This window comes from Artibeus jamaicensis, unplaced genomic scaffold (genome assembly GCF_021234435.1).
Source record: "Artibeus jamaicensis isolate MK-2021 breed Jamaican fruit bat unplaced genomic scaffold, CSHL_Jam_final contig_64, whole genome shotgun sequence".
Taxonomy (NCBI): Eukaryota; Metazoa; Chordata; class Mammalia; order Chiroptera; family Phyllostomidae; genus Artibeus; species Artibeus jamaicensis.
The window spans coordinates 645,044-665,657 of record NW_026521911.1 but is presented as its reverse complement, the minus strand read 5'-3'; the positions used below and the strand labels follow the sequence as shown (position 1 = coordinate 665,657).

The following is a 20,614-nucleotide window of genomic DNA, read 5'->3' as shown; positions in this document are numbered from 1 at the left end:
GGGGGGAATAGGACAACTGGCATAATCAATAAAATATATTTGAAAAAAGAAGTGACAGCAGATACAAATGACTAAGGTTCTATGTGTCTGAGGAACTTAAAGAAGGTCAGTGTGACTGGAGCTTAACAAGAGTGGGAAGAGTGGTAGTAGATGACGTTAGATGTGTATTTTTATATTAACAGTCTAAGCCTTAAGCCAGGCAGCTGTTGGGCAAATCCGTGTACCCGGTCTGGAGGGTTTGCTCAGAACAGGTAACTAGCTTAGCACACTGTCAGTCAGAGGTGGTACTGGACGTAATCCCTCCCCTGCCTCCGGTGCCAAGGACAGGGTAGGGCATGGAGCAGGTTTCAGTAAAGATTTGCTGACAGCATAATTGAGAACAGGAAGTGCAGGCCCTGTTAAAAAAGGCCCAGGCGCGACTCTCCCTTCATTGGGGCACTCATTCTCAGGTTGCTAACGACTCCTGCAAGTGACACAGAGCTGGGAGTGTGAGATGTGGGGAAGAACTAGCTACGGGCCCTACCTGCAAAAACCTCAAAGGGGAGGGAATTTGAGAGGCAGGTAGGAAAACAGGCTGTGAAAGTGAAGGGAGGGCATCCTACTTAGCTTGGATGAGTCAGCGAGTAGGGGTCTGTAAGGCAGATTGGGCCCTTTAGCCGAGACTTAAGGCATGTGTAGGGCAATTTTACCTTCAGTGATTCGGACTTTTCGTTTTCTGGCACCATTTCCTTTGAAACACTAGCAGTCCCTAATGGGCCTCCTTTGGGGCGGGTTCTCACTTCACTCCCTAACCCTCTGCAAAGGGGCAGGGCCTTCCAGGAGCTCCTCGCGTCGGCAGCGCCCATATCTCTCCGCCAGGGGCCGCTACACACGGACGACGAAGCGCGCGGATTCCCAAACCGCAGAGAGGGGAAAGCAGACTGGTTGCGAGGCGCGGCGGGGGGCGGAGTCTAGAAAGCCGGCTCCGAGTGGGGGCTGGGAGCGCATCCCGGGCCGAACCGGCAAGGCCGTTGTCACCTAAAGGATCCCGGGGCGGCAATCTTTGTGCCGCGGGCCTCTGTCCAGCCCGGGTCTGGAGCTGAGGAGAGTGCTACTCGCACTGAGGCCCGGAGGTCCCGGCAGGGCAGCTACTGCCGTTTTTTACCGCTGCCGCCGCAGGCCTGGGATACCTGAGCAACTGCGTGTCAGGGGCCCATCCGCCTGTTTGCTGGCTGTTAGCGCTGGAGAGACTCCCGTGGGGGAAAGAGAGGCCGAGACCCGACCCTTGGCACGGGAGGAGGGTCTCGGCGGAGACTAACGGGAGCCGAGGGCCTGGAGAGCCCGCCGGGGGCAGGGGGCGCCCGGCTACTGCCTCCAACAGGTTATCCCCGGACAAACCCGGCGCTGGGGCGGGCCCGGACTTCGCAGGGGGCCGGGCGGCGTGGGGCGGGCCTGTGGGAGAGCACGCCCCCGCCTGCCCCGGGCCCGCCCCAGCACCACCCACCCGCCCGCCCGCCGGGGAGTCGCTGTCCCGGGCCCGGCCCGTGCGCGTCCGCCTGCTGAACCTGGGCACAGCCGGCTGCCTGGGCACGGGACTGGGCGGGGGCTCTAACCTCGGCCTAGGAGGCCTGGGATCTTGGAACCGTCCGCGCCCGCGGGGGCCTGCGAGTCGCACGCCCCTCCTGGGGTCTGTGCTGCTTGCCCTTCCGCGGCGGGGCGAGGCCGGGTGCCCCCTTCTTCCCCTCTCTTCTCTCCCTGCTCCACTCCCCTGCCTGGGGGAGATCACGCCCGCCCGCTCCCTTTCTCAGGGGTGTAGCCAGCTGCGGAACTGACAGTGGCCCCGTAGCCACCCTTCCAAACTCTCCGGAAGCGGCCCTAGCTAACCGGGCGCTGAGGCCGCCCCAACTCCAGCCGACCCACTGTTGGACCAGAGGCTTCCGCCCTCCTCCCGAGCCCAAACTTGGAGCGTTTGACCTTTGGCTGTCTGAGGAGGCAGGCCTTCGAGTGCCTGGACAGCTGCGGCGCCTCGAGGGCATCTCACCTGGGGTTCTAGGACCGACGGCTGCACGCCCGAGTTCCGGGCTTTGCCTCTGGGATTCCGAGGTGTCCACATCAGGCGCATGCTGACTGAAACCTGGAGTCATGGACGTGTGCGCCCGTCTTGCCCTGTGGCTCCTCTGGGGGCTTCTCCTGCATCATGGCAAGAGCTTCAGCCATAGCCACAGCGAGAAGGCGACCGGAGCCGGCTCGGGGGCCAATAATGAGGAGTCTACTGAAGCAGGTAAGACCTTGCTACCGGCTGGACTGGGCCGGGGATTTTGACTCAGAACCAAGGTGTTCAAACGGGCAAGTTGAACCCTAGTTTTATATATGTGCCGTTGATGGAGAACCCACATATGGCACTGCCTCTTCCTAGTAGTCCAAGGAGTTCTTTCCGTTCAGGAGCTACGGCTCATGTCTCTGTCTCTCTTCAACAACTTTCCTCCTTCCTCCTCAGGATCTCTTTCTTTGGCAGTGAGGAGAGGTCTGCTTTTGGGGCACTTTGGCCTTTCAGATCGGCAAGCCAAGACCCCTTCTCAGAACTACTTTTTGGAAGGAGTGGATTGGGCAGATGATAAGTCCATCGCTGTTGGCCAGTTTCAGCGCTTGGCGACATAGGGAGGTTGAGGCTACTTGGGTTGGGCAGGGAAAGTAAGGACTGGCCCAGTTCTGTTGTTGTGTTCAGGTGTGCCTTTATATTTCAACAAGTGTGGGAACCCTAGTGCCTCTCTTCCGTAGGCAATCTGTGGTCTCTTGGCCATGCCCATTTCACATACAACGCAATTCCTTAGATGGAATCCTATTTACCACCAGGGAGTTAATGGTCTTTTCTCAACATGGGCATGATAAAACTTCTGGGACCACTTGTTGACTTCTTCCGTTTCTCGAGACTGATGAGGATAGGGAGTCTTTGATATTTTTGTTCTGTCCTGATTTTTCCTATGCACTCATGGAACTTATCAGATAGCAAGAGCCCTAGTGTTCTGTTGCAGAAGAAAAGCGTTCTTTTACAATTCAGTTGTTTTACATGAGGCTTAGAAGGAATTGTTTTCTTTTCCTATTTTCTCTCACTATGTCACTGTGCTCTGCCCAAAGCAGTGGGCTGCAGAGTGGGGAGAGTTTATAGCTGATTTCTTTCTGAGGTGGGCAAGCTCAAGTGAGGGGATGGTTCAGTGGGTACTGGTTGATACAAGGAGGAAAACGAAGCAGGTCACAGTGGCTGGGAAGTTTCATGGATGCATTCAGAAACTGGCTTTGGTGGTACCAGGGGCGTTCAACCTGCAGCCCAGGATGGCTATGAGTGTGACCCTACACAAAAATCATAAATTTACTTAAAACATTATGAGATATCTTTGTGATTATGTGTCACAGTGTATTTAATGTGGCCTAAGACACCTCTTCTTCTAGTGTGGCCCAGAGATGCCAAAAGGTTGGATACCCCTGTTAATTTAGACCCTTTCTTAGGAAATCCTCTTTTAACTTCCTGGACTGGTTTGTGTGTGATTCCAGGTACCCCAAAGGCTGGGTTCCAGGTAAGTCAGGGTTGCTCTATGTACAAGCATGGCACCTAGTCAGTTGCTTTGAAGATAGGCCCTTCTTGCAGATTAATCCTGTTTCTCAGTGTTGTGCCTCTTTTGCCCCTGGAATGTAACTCAAAGTTTGGTTCTTGCTGGGCTGGCAAGAGAAAGGCTGGTAGGCAGATGTAGGTCAAACTATGAAATAGCTCTAAGGAACATTTCTTTTTTTTTTTTTTTAATTTTATTTAGTTATTTCTAAGGAACATTTCTGCTGTTCCAGTGACATCCCTGTTTATAACTGATATGTCCTTTTTTATCCCTAAAATATGAGTGCCTGACATAAAGTGAATTTTCTTTTTTTGGTGGGAGAGAACTGTTTAGTTTAGACACAAGCTAAAGGGATAAAGTTTTTAATTTTAGGCATTAGCTAGCTATCAGAAATAATGTGTTTATGTGTGTGTGGGGGGGTGGTGATAGGTAAGAGGCATTCTAGCATCCCTCAGAACCACCCCCAGACTTGAGCTTATGGAGACAGCCCTTCACACAACATATTTCAGAGGCCTGGATGTGTTGATTATACCATCTAGGCTTCTCTTTTGGTCTTTTCTTCCTTTCAGTTCAGAAATTAGTTTCTCTTGTCACAATAATGCTGAGTCCCAGGGAGAGAAGTCTCAGTGACCCTAGTTGCTGTGGTGGCTTGGCTATGCTTTGTGGGAACCTGGGGGTCCCAGCATTATTGTTCTGGTAGGTTATCCTCTTGAGCCTTTCTGGAAGTTTGTTTCTGACTCAGACAGGAACTCATTTTTGCAAAGAGGTGGCTCATAGAATGGGCTCTGCTACAGGATTTGGGGAGAAGCTTTCTGTGCAGCCAGGAACCTAGTAATCTTTCTAGTTCCTCTGTATCTTTGAAACACATTAGTTTTACTTGTCCTTAAAGCTGCCACTTTTCTGAGTCAGATTCAACATACCCAGTCAATTTGAATGTTCTCTAAAGTTTATATTTTACAATCACCCAGCTTTTTTTCCCCTGTGAAAACCTCACAATAGCCCTATTAGAATGTGGGACATGTGGTATTATCCCCATTTTTATGGGTTAAGAAACTGAGTCCTGTGCTAAGTCTTATACGCAGGTCTTCTGATGCTTAAGTTCTAGATCACTTCCATCTTCTCATCCCCTGCCATGTTAAAGGAGCACTGGGCAAGACCAAGAGAATGTTACTTTATTCCTGGTGAATTAGTGATTCAGGTCCTGGTGGCTCTGTAGCAGAGAGCCGAGAAAAGGCCTGTCTTTTTTCTTCTGCAGGGAGTAAGAGAATTTTTTTTCTCTTGTTGGATTTATATGGCCATCATACAGGCCCGACTCTGCTGTGAGGGTAGGTGCTTTGGTAGGAGGCCCTCTTATTGGGCAGTGGAGAGGTCATTCCTGTCACCTCCTGGCTCTTTGATGCCTGTACACCTAGCTATGCTAAGTCACTTTCTCAGTAAAGGTCTGTGCCTGGTGGTGCTACTCTGGGGCCTGCATTTCCGAAGCTGGCCTGGAACTCATTGTTGGGACCTCCCTTAGACTCTGGGCTCATTGCCTCTAGAAACTCAAAATGTTTTCTGCAAATGTGTGTGAGGGGGTCCCAGTTGAGTCTGGAGTTGTGATTGCTAGTGTTGGAGGTAGTGAGGGCCTCTAATCAGGAACTGTGGTTCAGCTCAGTGTAGTTAGAACAGAGCCTTAGAGGATAGGCATCTAGGCTGTTGGTGCAGTGCTGGCTGGCTTCTCAATAAACCCCTGATGGAGTAGGAGGCCAGAGCCTTGCCTGCCCACCCAGCTAGTTGCTGTTGCCTCTGAGGCTATAAATGGCTTGGCCATCTTGGTGGCTATGCTAATTTTAGCTGAGGATGGCTCCTGAAACTGGGCTGGGGCCAAGGGCAAGTGGGTGGGGCTTGACTGAAGCTAATATTGGGGTCTGGGGAGAGGGCCACAGTAATCCTGGGGCAGCTAGGACATCATCTGTGCCCAAGCCTCAGCTTTGACAATTACCCTTAGCTAGGTTAATTTATTTAGTAAACATTGAACAGTGCCAGTTTGTGTGCTATTTATTCAACAAATATTTGAGTGCCTGCTCTGCCTCAGGCAATATGTTTGGTGTTGAGAATTTAAGGATGAACAAAAAGACAAGATCTCTGCCCTCATGAAGTTAACAGTCTAGTGGGGAGATAGGAAATAAACACATAAATAAATATATTGTCTTGTGATAAGTGCTGGGGAAGGAAACATAAACAGAGTGCTGTGATGGAAAATTGGGAGAGGACAGAGACTCAGCGAGGGTAGAACTCAGTACCTCGTAAGACATTAATAACATCAGTGGTAGCAACTAACATTTTTTAGTGCTTACTGTGTCATAGGCACTGTTCCAAACTCCATTTTATTCTCCCAGTCATCCTGTATGCTACGTATTAGCCCCATTTTGTAGGTGAGGAAATGGAATTGTAGAGAGGTTAAGTAACTTGCCCGAGGTTATACAATATTAGGAAGGAGAGTCAGAATTTGAATCCAGGCAGTCTGACCGTGCTCCTTACTTCCCAGCCACTGTGTTATACATCCTCTCAAAACTGTGTGATAAATGTGAAAAGGGTTATTGTATATACATACAGAAGGCTGCAGGAAGCCCAAAGGAGCAAGTGGCTAACCCTGCCTGTGAGAGCTGGGGGAGGCTTTTCAGTTTCCCTCATAATTTTTCTCAGATCTCGGGGAGATAAAAATTGGTTACCTAATTCAAAAGTTAAGAGGTGGAAACATCAGTTAGTTCAACCCACTTTATATATATATATATATATATATATATATATATATATATATCAGTGTCCAAAGAGGCATCAAAAAGAAATTCTAGGTAGAACTAGAATAAGACATTTGAGGTAGGGACCCTGACTCAATTGGTTATTCAATCCACAAGCCTATAATGAGGGCTTACTGCTTGCTTTGCACTGTGGAAAGAATTTATGGCTACCAAAGGAGTATAATTCTGGGATCGGGATGCAGATATAGGATATATATTTAGAGACTATTCATTAGAACATAATGCACAGGCTTAATGAAGCACAAAACTAGGTACTGTAGACAGTGTAGACCAAGGATTAAGGGAGCTCTCTGTGGGCTGGGCTGGCCCGGGCTGAGGTGACTGGAGAAGGCTTCCTGGAAGGAGGGCTAGGGTGCAGGCTGAAGAGAACCAGAAGGGAGTGGTTTGACTTGGGGAAGGTTGGAGGAAAGGGGGCATTGTAGATATCTGGGTCACCAGGGTAAGCACATGAGGTGTCACTGTTTGGTGGCTGAAAAATAACTGGGAAGAGTCTTTTCATAGTCGGTCAGCTACTTCTCATGAGGGCCCGTAGACAAGAAAATTGCAGTCAAGTGTGACCTAGCATCAGGTCTCATTGCTACCCTAATTTTGAAGTAATAATGAATGTAAATAATATTTTAAGATATCTCCAACAATGTAATGTGACATGAAAATCACAAATTTTTATTGGGGATGAGACCATAGATACTGCTTATAATATTGTAGTCAGTTGCTTACAATATATAATTAGAGGGAATGCTAACTTTCAGTAAGAGAATATTGACAAATAAAGATGTAATTTCTTTCCCATCCAAATTCACAGGTCCCCCAGAATTCTACCCATGGGCCTCTTAAAAATGTGGAGCCTTCACAGTAAGAACTCCTGCTGTCTCGTAGAGGGGGTGTGGTTTTTTAGATCTATACAGGACTTGGGTTTGAGCCCCAAGGGGCCCCTCATTTCCTGCTGAGTAGCTCTGACACACATTGCTGAGTGCCTTCACGGGCATGCTGTGGTACATTTTACTTCACGAGAAATGATTCTCCAGGAAACCCAGAAGCTCTGGCTGTCAGAATTTTAGGGAAAAAGATACCAAACTGGACCTTCAGTAGAGCTTTCTGTTTTTGTTACTATTGATAAAAAAAATGTTAAGAAATATTTAAGATATACAACAAAGTATAAAGGATAATACATTGAATACTTATGTGACTATAACAGTTTAAGAAATAAAATGATAACAATACAGAGCTTTCTTCTATTACTCTTAGGATACTTTGTATAAATTTCTAATGTAACACCCAACACTGTATATGTTTGTTCTCTCACAAGTATAAGCTCTTTGTAGAACAAGGGAGGAGGGTTGTACTTTATTTATCTCTTTTTATTGTCCCCAGCCTAAAAGTTTTGTTAAAATTTGTTGGAAAAGCTAGAATCCAGGGCCTGTCTGAATGGGTCATATTTTCTCTCTCCATTTAAAAAGGAATTTTTTAAAATCTTCACTTGAGGACATGTTTACAGAGGGGAAGGGAGAGAGCAGGGGAGAGAAACATCAGTTGGTTGCCTCTTGCACTCAGCCCTACTGGGTGGGTACCTTTCCTATGTGCACCAGTGAGGGACGAACGCACAACCTAGGCATGTGCCCTGACCAGGAATTGAACCTGTGACCTTTTGGTTTGTGGGGCGATGCTCCGGCCAAGTGAGCCACACTGTCCAGGGCCATAGTTTCTTTCTTGATTTCAAACTGTCTCATTTGTCTTGGTACACATTCTGGGCTTTTCCTTCAACCTTTGGATATGTTGCTTGCCCAGGGTACTTTGTATTTTCATTCAAACTCAGATGTTTATCTCTTTTCAATCTATTATTTTATCCTCAACTTTGGAAGTAGGTAAGGCTGTTTTTATTATTATTATTATTATTATTATTATTATTATTTTTAAAGATTTTATTTATTTATCTTTAGAGGGGAAGGGAAGGAGAGAGGGAGAGAAATATCAGTGTATGGTTGCCTCTCATGCATCCCCTGCTGGGAACTGGCCTGCAACTCAGGCATGTGCCCTGACTGGGAATTGAACCACAATACTCTGGTTCACAGGCCCGTGCTCAATCCACTGAGTTACACCAGCCAGGGCCAAACTAGGCTTTTAATCAAGGCTTAACTCTACCAGGGGTGTCCAACCTGTGGCCTACTGGCAGCATGAAGCCTGTCACAGGCCGTATGCAGCCCAGGACATCTGTGAATGCGGCCCATTACAACATTGTAAATTTACCAACAATGTTATGAGATTTTTTTGTGATTACATATTGCAGTGTATTTAATGTGTGGCCCAAGACAACTCTTCTTCCAGTGTGGCCCAGGTGATGCCAAAAGGTTGGACACCCCTACTAGGCTATAGGGAAGCTATTGATAAAGTCTGGGTGCTAGCATTTGATCTTATTTCTGGCCTGTACCCTCTAACTGCAGGCTTGGAATGTCTGACTAGACGAGCATAGTCCCCATCTATATCGGTGCATAACAATTATCCTAAAAGTTAAGAGGCTTGAAATAGTAAATATTTGTCAGCTTACAGTTTTCGTGGGTTAGAAATCTGGGTGCCACTTAGCTGGGTGCTTCTGGCTCAACATCTCTCATGAGATTGCAGGCAAGCTGTTGGGCTGGGGTTGAAGGCTCAACTGGGGGGAGAGTTTTTTGCTTTCAAGCTAATTCATGTGGTTGTATAGGAGGCCTTGGTCTCTTGTCACATTGGCCTCTCTATTGAGCTGCCTCATGACGTGACAGTTGGCTTCCTCCACAACAAGTGATCCAAGAGAGAGTGAGAGGGAATGCCCAAGATGGAAGTTACAGTCTTTTTATTACCTAATTTTATAATTGATATGCCATAATTTCTGCCATATTTGCTTCTATTTGTTAGAAGCAAATTGATAAGTCTAGTCCATACTCAAGGTGAAGGGAATCCACAAGGGCATGAATACCAGGACAGAGGGGATCACTGGGGACCATCTGAGAGGATGCCTGTGATACCACCGTAAAGCCACGATCTTGGGAACAATGGCTTCTGGGTGATGTGTCCTCTCAGCTTTTCTTTGTTGTCTCCTAGAGTCTCGTAGAGTCTTTCTTTACTTCCTATGGTATTATGTCCTCTTGGTTCATACATGACTTCACTGCTTTGACATGTAGACTTGTCATGGCCCCTCCCTCTGTACTCTTCTCTTGTCTTAGGCACAATCCTAAACTAGCTTTTTATTTTAGGTTCTAGTCCTGCTTCCAAACTCCTTGTTTTGTACCTTCAGTTTTTCAGCCCACTGTGCAGCCTTGGAGCTTTTACTGCCCCAACTTGTCTTCTCAGAGCCAGTCTTATATGTGGCATTGAAACACTGACAGATGAAGAACTTACTCTGACCTTTTAGGCCATTGATGTTAGGTGCGAGGACTTAACGTCATGGTATGCTAAAGCTAACAGGATTTTTAAGAACCATCTGTCCCAAACTCATTTTACATACGAGAGGAGCAAACTAGCCCAAGGTCTTAGCCAGGGCTAGAATCTAATTTTGTCTGATTTTCATTCACATGCTGTTCCCATTCTGTTGTGGATCCTCTTTACCCTGTTGCAGCCAGTTTGGGTTGTGAGGGGTTCTGAGACACATACAGAGGAGAACCAGAAAGTAATTCACAATATTATTGTATTATGTTTGCAGAAATTGGGCTGGGCAGAATTGGGGGTATACAAAGCCATTGTCAAGTGAGGCTTCTGAGGAGTTTCACCCAGCTAGATAGTTTTTATATTAAGGGTCAGAAAAAGAAGCTTAGTGTTATTTGTGGCGTATGGTGATTATTATCTGCATTCTGTACCATTCTCTTGGCAGTCTCAGTTCAGAGCAAGGAGAGATCTCTGTTCCTTTGGATGTACAGAGTAGGCTTCCTGAAGGAGGTGGGTCAGAGTGTTGTACTGTATGTTTCACCATTGGCTGAGCTGGTCGCATTCTGTGTGGATTTGGGGCCTACATAGGCAGAGTAAATGTATCTAAACCCCTGTGGGGTTACTTGTGGCTACCTGGTAAGTGCCAAGGGGAAGCTTCCGGGCACTAAGATTTTGACAGTGTTACCTGTGTTGGCAAAACTTGCCAGGGCAGGTGAAACATGAATAGGGATGGCTATGACCCTGTCATGTTTGAGTAGAGCAGATTTATTTTGTGAGGGAGGCCTTACAAAGAAAAGCCTGAAATGAGCCAACAAAAATGCACTTTTATTTTCTTCTGGGGACTTGGAATGGAGATGGTACAGGCTCTAAAATCCCTCTATGGGTGCTAATTGTCTTCCTGACCCAGGGTTCTGGCCCCAGACCACTTTGCTCACTTCATCTTCCTCTGTTCCCTTCTCAACTTCTTGGGTTAGCCAGGCTTTGTTATTTGTTCTGGTCTGCGGAACACATCTTGTGTTGCTTTTTTTGGTCTCTACCTAAGCCGTTTTATTCTCTTCCCACGATGTTCTCCCCTCTCCTTTTTTCTGCCTAACCTTTCACTCCTCTGTTTCCTGACATTAATACTGTCCATGAGTTCCTTCTCATCTCTGGTAAGACTCTGTTGCATGTGCTATCCGCAGTACTCTCTGTGTACTTCACACTCTGCTTGTGCCTCTTAAAGCAAGAGACATCATGTTGTAGAATCAAGATTACTGGGCACTGGCTTGAGTCCTTACTGACAATATGACTCAAACTATAGATTCCTCACTTGGAAAATGGGTCACAAGAGATTTAGTTTATATGAAAGGGTTGTATATACTTTAAAGTCTTGTTTTGTGTGTGTGTGTACGTGTGCATTTTCCTCTCTCTTGAGGGCAAGAGATGTGCTCATTTTGTTGACCATAGTACCTGTCCTTAATATCTATCACAGTGTTGGTCAAAGATAAAAAAGATATTTATTGAATAATGAGAGGAGTGACGAGTTGATTTTTGGGTTGAGTAAGCACAGAGGGAGAGGTACATTGACATCAGAGGTACATAAGCATGAAAAGCTTAGACAAGAGGGCCCTGAGATTAGGGATAGAATTCACGTGGAAGGCTTTCTGAGGAGTTCTGTTGGTACTGTTTTTCTGCTGGGCAGTACTTCATCCCTGTTTATCTTCTCAATGCCAGTTATCAGTCAAGCTGGGGGGTGGTTTGCCTTGACTCTGGCTGGCTGTTTTTGTTTGTCACAGCAATGGCTACCCTGAGTAGGTGGCTGCAGAAGTGGAACAGGGCTATGCTCATAGACAGCTGATGTGAGACCCATGGGTAAAGCTTCCTTGAGTCCTGCTGCTCCCTGTTTTTGGTTCCATGGCCCACGTGGGTTTACCTCAGGTCAAAGTTGAGGCAGCCAAATGAATGGCATGAGCTTTAACTGCTTTTCTTAGCCTGGCTTGTGGGATGGAGGAGGGAGCCTTCTTTCATGCTAGGCTTGTTTTGCCGCAGGAAGGTAGGCTAGTGCAGTGAAGATCACTGGCTTTTTAAATGTTATCTCTGATTCTGAGACCTCCCTGAGCCTCAGAGGACTCCAGCTTGAGCAGATATCACACTAGCTTTCTTTCAAGGCATCAGGGAGGGGCCTCTAAAGAGACTGTGGAGGGGGCAAAGATGTAAGAGAGTCAGCTGTGCTGTCACTATGATCCAGCCAGGACAAACCTGTCCTCTTCCTCTGTTATCTACATTTATGGAGCTCCTGGCTGCCTTGTGTTGAGCTCTGTCTGGCCTAGGTGATGACCAGAAATCTCACTGGCAGGCAGGCAGGCAGGCAGGCGGGCAGGCTTTCAAATCTCATGTGCCTCTAATTTCTCCAGTGTGATTCAGTAGCTCTGTTCCTGTTTGGCCTCTCTGGGTTATCTCAGGCCTCTCAGGAAGCTCTCAGAACTCTCATCACTACAGCGTACGTTAAAACAAATGTGTCCATGTTTGCCAAGTTCCCAGAGCCAGCATCTAAAATGTAGTGGCCTGAGGAGATGGGTGCTCTTCAGGTATCAGCAGTATGTTCTGTGTGTTTGTGCATGTGTATTGCTGGGTAGTCATACTTACCGAGGTCTTGTTTCAAGAAACTTTCACTGACAAGGGCAAAGTTCACCGGAACTCACACTTCATGTCTCTAAAGAGATAAATACGCGATTAAGACGACTCAGCTAACTTCAGTGATGAAAATGATGATGATAGCTACTGTATATTGAGTGCCTGTTATGTTCCAGGCACTGGGCTAGGTGCTTTACATCTGCACAACCTTGAAGGTGGGTATGTTTCTCATTTTATAGATGAGAAAACTGTAACTGTGAGAGTTTAAATAATTTTCTCAAGGTGACTAAGTCAGGATTTAAATTTAGGTTTATCTAACCCAAAGGTTAATGCTGTTTTTAGTTTAATAACTTATGGGGAGGGGAAGAAATTGCTATATGAATTTAGAGATGTGCATTTTGATTAAAAAGTGTACAATTTTTCAGACTGTTACTGGCATATGTTCTATTACCTGTGTAGGCTGGAAGAAGATGGGATTAGTATTTTGGGGTTGGGAGAAAGAATGAGAGGGCATATTTCACTTATAAACCCTGAATGGCAGTATCACATTGGTAACTGTATAGCTACAGAGTGATGTGTATTCAATTTGTATCTTCCAAAAATAGCATTATGGTTGAGCTGTTCTGGTTATAAGCTTTGGGATAGGGTCTGTATCTGAGTAGTGTTCTTTACTTCTTCAGTCAACATTTAACATGTATGTTATATATTATGTGACAACCCCTGCCCAGTAGGACTGAAGAATTAAGATGTACAACCCCATTTTTCTTCACCATACATACTAAGAACTCCTGTTTATTACCTACTCAATAACAAGACTTCTACATACCTTTCCATACATGATCTTGTTTATTATTTATTTATTTAAAAGATTAAAAAAATTTATCTTTATAGAGAGAGGAAGGGAGGGAGAAAGAGAGGGAAAGAAACACTGATGTGTGAGAAAAAAATTGATCAGTTGCCTTTTGTAAGTGCCCCGACTGGGACCAAACCTGTAACCCAGGCATGAGCCCTGACCAGGAAATGAACTGGTGACCTTTCAGTTCACTGGACAGTGCTCAGCCCACTGAGTCACATCAGTCAGGGCCATGATCGTTTTTATTCCTCACAATAAGTCTCCCATTTTATAGCTTATTTTGCAAGATAATCTAGGTTCAGTGCCCTCTGAAGAATACTGATGGTTCTGTTGGAAAATGGGATCACCTCTGCCTGGAGAGATCAGAGAAACTTTATGGAGAAGGAAGTAGCTTACTGGATCTTCAGGTACTTTATGCAGAAATATAAGGCAGGTCAGAGAAAATACCATCAGTAAAGGGATGGAGTGAGAAAAAGGGGAGAGTCTTTAGCAGGTATTATTAGTCCAGAGTGACTGGAGAATGGCATCTATGAAGAAGAGTATTACAGCCCTGGCCAGTGTGCTGCAGTTGGCTGGAGCATCATCCCGTGGACCGAAATGTTGGTGGTTTGATTTCCGGTCAGGGCACATGGCTCGGTTGCGGATTCAGTCCCAGTCAGGTGCATGGTGAGAGGCAACCAATTGATGTTTCTCTTTGTCTGTCTCTCTTCCCTGCTCTCTAAAATCAATAAGCATGTCCTTGAGTGAGGAATAAATAAATAAGAAGAGTAAAAACAAGGCAAAAGAGATTAATTGAGGGAAGTTCGGAAAGTTCATGGAGGAGGGCTTCAATGTCAGGCTAAAGAGTTTAGACTTTACTTTGTAAAAAAGTAAGTAGTCCTTGCTGGTTTTGAGCAGCGAAGAGACATGATCTGAGTTTTGCTTTAGGGAGCTTAATCTCACAGAGTGTGCATAATGCAGTGGCATGGGTGGGGCTGGCAACAGGGAGCCTAGATGGGAGACTGCAGTTGTTCATAACCAGAGATCAGGATCTGCATTGTAGAGGAGAATTAATAGGAGTTTAAGAGCATGCAGGGAAGGAAGGAGGAATCAGAGGTATGCGCATGTTTTGAGTGAGGGCAATGAGGATTCTGATGGTGCCATTAACAGAAAATAAATGGCATTCTGAAGGAGAGTCAGTGCTGGAGTTGATGAGTGGAGGGGTAGTTGATTTCCTTTGAAGTGCTCTGCAAGAGAGGGCACTTCATAGTACTCCAGGAACCAAAGACTTCTCTTATCTCTACACTTGCTGTGCATCACTCCATTTTACTGATGAGTTTTCTGGTGCCCAAAAAAGTGAAAAATTTGCCTAAGGTTATGTAGTAACTCTGTAGTGGATGCCAAGTCTGAGAACCCAAGTCTTGTTTTTTAGCTATTAAGCTTCCTAACAGAGCTGGGCCTTCACTGTAGGAAAACCAGAGAGTCTTAGAGATAGGAAAACCTGGGTTCAACTGCAGGCTTTGCCATTTTCTGTTTGTAAGATCTTGAACAGATGAGATCTTGCTTTCTCTCTGAACCTTGGTTGCCAAATTTGAAAAAAAAAAAAAATCTCTACCTTATGGAGGCAATGGAAGGTAGGTACTTTGTATAATTCTTAAGTGCAGTGTGAGAGTGTTATTCCAGGATTATGGTTTGGGTTGGAGCCTGCGTATATAGTGAGTATTTTGGCAGATGTAAACTCATCATTTTTCATGGAAGGTCTTCCGTTGTAGGCTGACTACTTACCTGCAGTTGGGGCTTTCTGTTGTGTGAACATGCCAAGTTTTCCGTAGTAACACATCTCCAATTTTCTAGTGGGAAATGGAGTTGCCCAAGAAATACTGTGATTGTACCCCATCGGTTGATCTTGGCCTGAGAGAAGGTGATTACCATTTCTTTTCTCCAGGGTCTTCTGCCAATCTTCAGCTGGCTCAAGGTGTGGTGGCAGAGTGATAGCTAAATTTAGGCTATCCTTTGAGGGGGAAAAGTAGAGTAAGCCCAGGCTTGGGACAGATAAATAGGGTGCGGCTGCTGGTCAAAGCTAGTGCCTGGAGTCTTCTTGTGGTCATCCCTTTGATTTAGTGTGCATATTCCTGAGTCCTCTTGAGAGGACTTGTGTTGCAGGTGTGTAGTTGTCAGCTGTCTGTCGAGGAAGCAGGCCTGAAACTGACCATCTTGCTTTATGTCTTGTCACACACCCTCTGAGAAAGAGGAGGGGGAAAGCAAGAAGATTTTCTGATTAATTAGTTGCTTACTATTTTGTAGCTTCACTCTTAAAGAATTCCCCCCCCCCCACTTATTTCCTTTGAAACTTTTTTTTTTTCTTCCCCCTTCCTAGCTTGATTCATTCTTTGGAGTCTTTACAGTGTTCTTTATGGGATATCTTGTTTAATAAAAAAGACTAAGAATTAGGTAGACATAGTTTAGTTTGCGTTGGGATACTCTTGACATTTCTGGCCTCAGTTTCCCCATACCAAGTATTCTGGGGATCACAGAACCTAACCTACCTCACAAGGTTGATGCATACATATCTTATGAGATAATGTGATAAGTATTTAGTCTTATACAAATGTAACTTCTTCTTATTAGTTTACCTCCTATTGTCTGATCTATATAATTTCCTGGTTCATCCCCTCTCTTTACCTTATTTCTCCTTTGTTCTTATTTTTTCTTATAACATTGTTTTTTCATTCTTGATGAGAACAGGAAAAATGTGACTATACTGGCATTATACCTGGTACAGTTGCAACAGAGAGAAGCTGAGTCTTTGGGAAATCTAAAGTTGATTGGCTTTGGAGTGTAATATCTTGTCATTAACTTGACCAAGTTGCTTTACCCCTTGGTCCCTCAAATTTTACATTTGTCTCTTGGTTTACCGTATAGTTCTATTCTTTCTAGCCTTGAAGTCATTTTGTTTTGGAAGATTCCTCTTTAAAATGCAAGTATTACTGGGCTTAGGTAATAACTGAGAGTCAAAACTAGCTTTTGCTAGCTTTTCAGAGTGGATTATGTTAGCAATTTTTAACTGGTGTGCCACAGAAATTTTTAAAAAAATGCAGTACCTGACTATTTAGTCTGGGGCACTGACCTCTTCTCTTAGATTGTCAAATTAAAAAAATGATAACAGCTAATACAGCAATAGCTGTTTGGTGTGAACAAATCAAAATTATACCTATATTCTCTTGTCAGGTCAGCAAAATATATATTTTTTGATGTGCCACAGAATTTTAGGAATTAGTTTATGTGTGCCATGAGAAAAAAAATGTTGAAAATCTCTGGGTTAGGGCATAGCCACTGGGAGCATGGGTCACAGGAGGACATTGGGGTGGGGGACAGAGCTTGACAAAAAGGCAGGTCTTAGCTGACTGATGTAGGGAGGGTGTCGGGACCTCAGAATACTTGATGCTGCCTCTCTTGTAGTCCACATCCAACTGCTCTTCCTGAGCTGAGTGTGTGCTTGCACGCTCCATCAGAAGTCAGAGCTTGGTGAGGTGTGATTCCCCCAAGAATTCAGTGATGAAAATTAGGGCACTTGAGCAGATCTAATTGGCTGAGCTGTGTGAAGGGCAGAGGCTTTCCCTGGGGGCTCCTTTTACTCTCTTGTGGTTATAGGCTTTTTAAGGTTGAACTAATTAAAATGTTGACAGCTGGACTCAATACCTTCCTTGCACTGGGTCCTACTCTGGCCTCCTGGAGTATAAGTAGTTGACACAGGGCTGTCTTTCTTGGGAAGCTAAGGGGTGGGTTTCCATGACCTTATCTAAATAAATGCACAGTGATATGGTGTTCGTCCAGAACAGGCTGCCACACATCTCATAGTGGAGAGATCTGGATCCAGATTTGCTACTCTCTAGAATCCTTAGGTTCTCTGTTAGGTCAGTTCTCTATTAGCTCCAAAGGGCTTCGCTCTGTTAGCTGGCAAGTAATTCCCATTGCCCTGGGGAATCCTTCTCTGTTGTGTGTTCCTGCTCTAACTGGAAAAAAGGAGAAAGAAAAGATACTGATTAAGTCTCATTATGTGCCATGTTGGGGCTCATGTTTTACATACTGCCTTTTGAGATATGCTCCTACTGTTTCATGATGCCCATTTTATGGATGAGGAAATATTCATAAGACGATAGTAATTTGCCTAATTGTCATTACAGCCTGGAAGCAACTGAACCAGAATCAAATCTGGGTCTCTCTTAAAGCCTCTTTAGGTAGCACAAATGATTTTATATCCTCCTGTTCTTCTAAGCCCAGCTAATTTTCTACCTCCACAAAGTCTCCCAATTCAGAATTATTTTCTTGACCTGCCTTTCCTGAGCACTTTGGCCCTCTCGCTAATCTGGCTGACATTTATTTATTTTATTTTTATCTTTAATTTTTTAAAATTCTCACCTGAGGACAGCTTTTCATTGCTTTTAGAAAGAGGGAAAGGGAGAGAGGAAGGGGGAGAGAGAGAGAGAAACCTGAATGTGAAAGAGAAAACATCTATTGGTTGCCTCCCAAATGTGCCTGGAGTGGGGTTGAACCTGCAACCCAGGTATATGCCCTGACTGGGGGGTTGAACCTGCAACCCAGGTATATGCCCTGACTGGGGGGTTGAACCTGCAACCCAGGTATATGCCCTGACTGGGGGTTGAACCTGCAACCTCTTGGGATGACACTCCAACCAACTATTTTATTATTTAATTTTTAATTTTAGAGAGAGCGGAAGGGAGGGAAGAGGAGAGGGAGAGAAACACTGAAACATCAATTGGATGCCTTTGTTGTGCACCCTGACTGGCCTTCAGTGTGTGCCCCTACCGTTGACCAAACCTGCAACCCAGGCATGTGCACTGATGGGAATCAAACTGGCAACCTTCCAGTTTGTGGAAAAATGTCCAGCCAACTGAGCCACACCAGCCAGAGGAAACATGGTTGATATTTAATGACACATAGATCTACCTCCCTCATTTGACCACTCCTCCAAAGTGTGTACTCATGATGTGTTTGTTAACCTAATGAAGTTGTAGTTTTAAAATTTTAGGCTTTATGGCAGAGTGCAAAGGGAAGGATTTTGGCCAGAGTCTTGACTAGTTCCCTAAACAAAGCCAGACCTGGGTCTTCTTGATTGCCCAGAGTATGCTGTATTATACTGGAGGCAGTAGGGCCTTCTAGGCAAGATGCCTTTTGGGTCCTCAAGGGAGCAGGCATCTTCTTCCTCAGGTTGTTTTCCTTGGTGTCTGGCTTCAGAGATTTTTTCTTTCTTATGATCTTCTTGCAATTAATAAAGCCAGTCAATGCTACCTGGAGTGGAGTGGCATGACAAAGCCTTCAGCCTGGCTCTGGGTGTTGGAATACACCTGTTGACTCTGGGTAGCTTTTTTTTTTTGCAAAGAGCATAATGAGTTATTAGTCTTGCATTTGGAACTTACACTTTCTGCAACCTCTACCTGGTGGTGCGTGTCACTTCACAGGATAAAGGCTTTCCTGGAGAAGGTAAGCCTTTAAAGGCATTTTAAAATTTTTATTTTAATTTTTTCTTTATTTTTAGAGAGGGTGGAAGGGAAGGAGAAAGAGAGGGAGAGAAACATCAATTTGTGGTTGCCTCTTAAATGACCCCCACTGGGGATTGGGCTCGCAATCCAGGCATATGCCCTGACTGGGAATAGAACTGTGACTCTTTGCTTCACAGCCTGCACTCAATCCACTGAGCTACACCAGCCAGGGCTATTTTACTTTTTTTAATTAAAAAAAAATATTTTATTGACTATGCCATTTCAGTTGTCCTATTCCCCCCCTTCATTCCCCTCCACCCTGCATACCCCTCCCCCACCATTCCTCCTCCTTTCCTTTATGTCCATGTGTCACAAATTCTTTCAGTTGTATATTTCCTGTACTATTCTTGCCCTCCCTCTGTCTATTTTCTACCTACTGTCTATGCTACTTATTCTCTGTACCTTCTCCCCCCTTCTCCTCCTCCCACTCCCCTCTTGCTAACCCTCCATGTGATCTTCATTTCTATGGTTCTGCTCCTGATCTAGCTGTCCTCTTAGATTGCTTTGTTTTAGGGGTGGTTGTTAATAACTGTGAGTTTGCTGTCCTTTCACTGTTCATCTTTTTTTATCTTCTTTTTCTTAGGTAAGTCCCTTTAATATTTCATATAATAAGGGCTTGGTGATGATGACCTCCTTGAATTTGACCTTATCTGAGAAGCACTTTATCTGCCCTTCCATTCTAAATGAAAGCTTCCAAATGAAAGCTTTGCTGGATAGAGCAATCTTGGATGTAGGTCTTTGGATTTCATGACTTGGAATACTTCTTTCCAGCCCCTTCTTGCCTGTAAGATCTCTTTTGAGAAATGTGCTGACAGTCTGATGGGAACTCTTTTGTAGGTGACTGTCCCCTTACCTCTTGCTGCTTCTAGGATTCTCTCCTTCATTTTAATCTTGGCTAGTGTAATTATGATGTGCCTTGGTGTGTTCCTTCTTGGGTCCAACTTCTTTGGGACTCTCTGAGCTTCCTGGATTTCCTAGAAGTCTATTGCCTTTGCCAGATTGGGGAATTTCTCCTTTATTATTTATTCAGATAAATTTTCCACTTGCTCTTCTTCTTCCCCTTCTGGTACCCCTATAATACAGATGTTGGGATGTTTAAAGATGTCCTGGAGGTTCCTAAGCCTCTCCTCATTTTTTTGAACTCTTGTTTCTTCATCCTTTTCTGTTTGGTCATTTTTTTCTTCCTTCTGGTCCACTCCCTTGATCTGAGTCCCAGTTTCCTTTCCATTACTATTGGTTTCCTGTGCATTTCCCTTCATTTCAATTAGTTTAGCCTTCATTTGTTCCTCTAATTCGTGACTAAAATCAACCAGTTCTGTGAGCATCCTGATCACCAGTGTTTTAAAGTGTGCATCTGAAAGTTTGGCTATTTCTTGGTTGCTTGGAAGTATTGGCTCTGGGGCTTTGAGCTGTTCTTGAGCCATAATGTTTTGGTCTGTTTGTGCCTGTTACATATGAGGAGTGGAACTCTAGGTGTTCACCAGGGTGGGGCCAGCCAGGTTGCTGGGTTGTGAGGCTCTATGTGGGGGCAGGGTCAGAGAGGGGCAATGGCGTTTGTTCTGCTCTCTCAGATTTCTGTCCCCTGTGCTGCTTCCCACAAGCCAATTGGGCCCTTCTGGTGCTGGTTCCTGGGTGTGTGGGCTTGTGTACCCTCCAGGACCCTGTGGGTCTCTCCAATGAACTCTCCCAGCACCTCGACCCCAAAAGTCTTTCCAATTGGTGCTTTCAGGGTCTAATTCCTGTCGCTGAGGCCGTAGAGTGAGTGGTCTGTCTCACTGTTTGCTCCTTCGCTTGGTTTATCTGCGCTCAAATGCGTGATCCTGGTCATCC

At 45.1% G+C, this 20,614-nt stretch overlaps 1 protein-coding gene across 2 annotated transcripts in view; it reads left to right on the top strand.

Moving 5' to 3' along the window:
• Nucleotides 1–1,518: 1,518 nt before the first annotated feature.
• Nucleotides 1,519–20,614, top strand: part of STIM1 (stromal interaction molecule 1) — a 186,056-nt gene continuing 166,960 nt past the window's right edge. The window contains exon 1 of one of the 2 annotated variants that reach the window (XM_037135696.2): nt 1,519–2,260. In XM_037135696.2, the coding sequence (XP_036991591.2) occupies nt 2,122–2,260 (139 nt within the window). In that variant the 5' untranslated portion in view covers nt 1,519–2,121. The remainder of the gene's footprint in view (nt 2,261–20,614) is intronic. The other variant, XM_037135697.2, reaches the window with a different exon arrangement.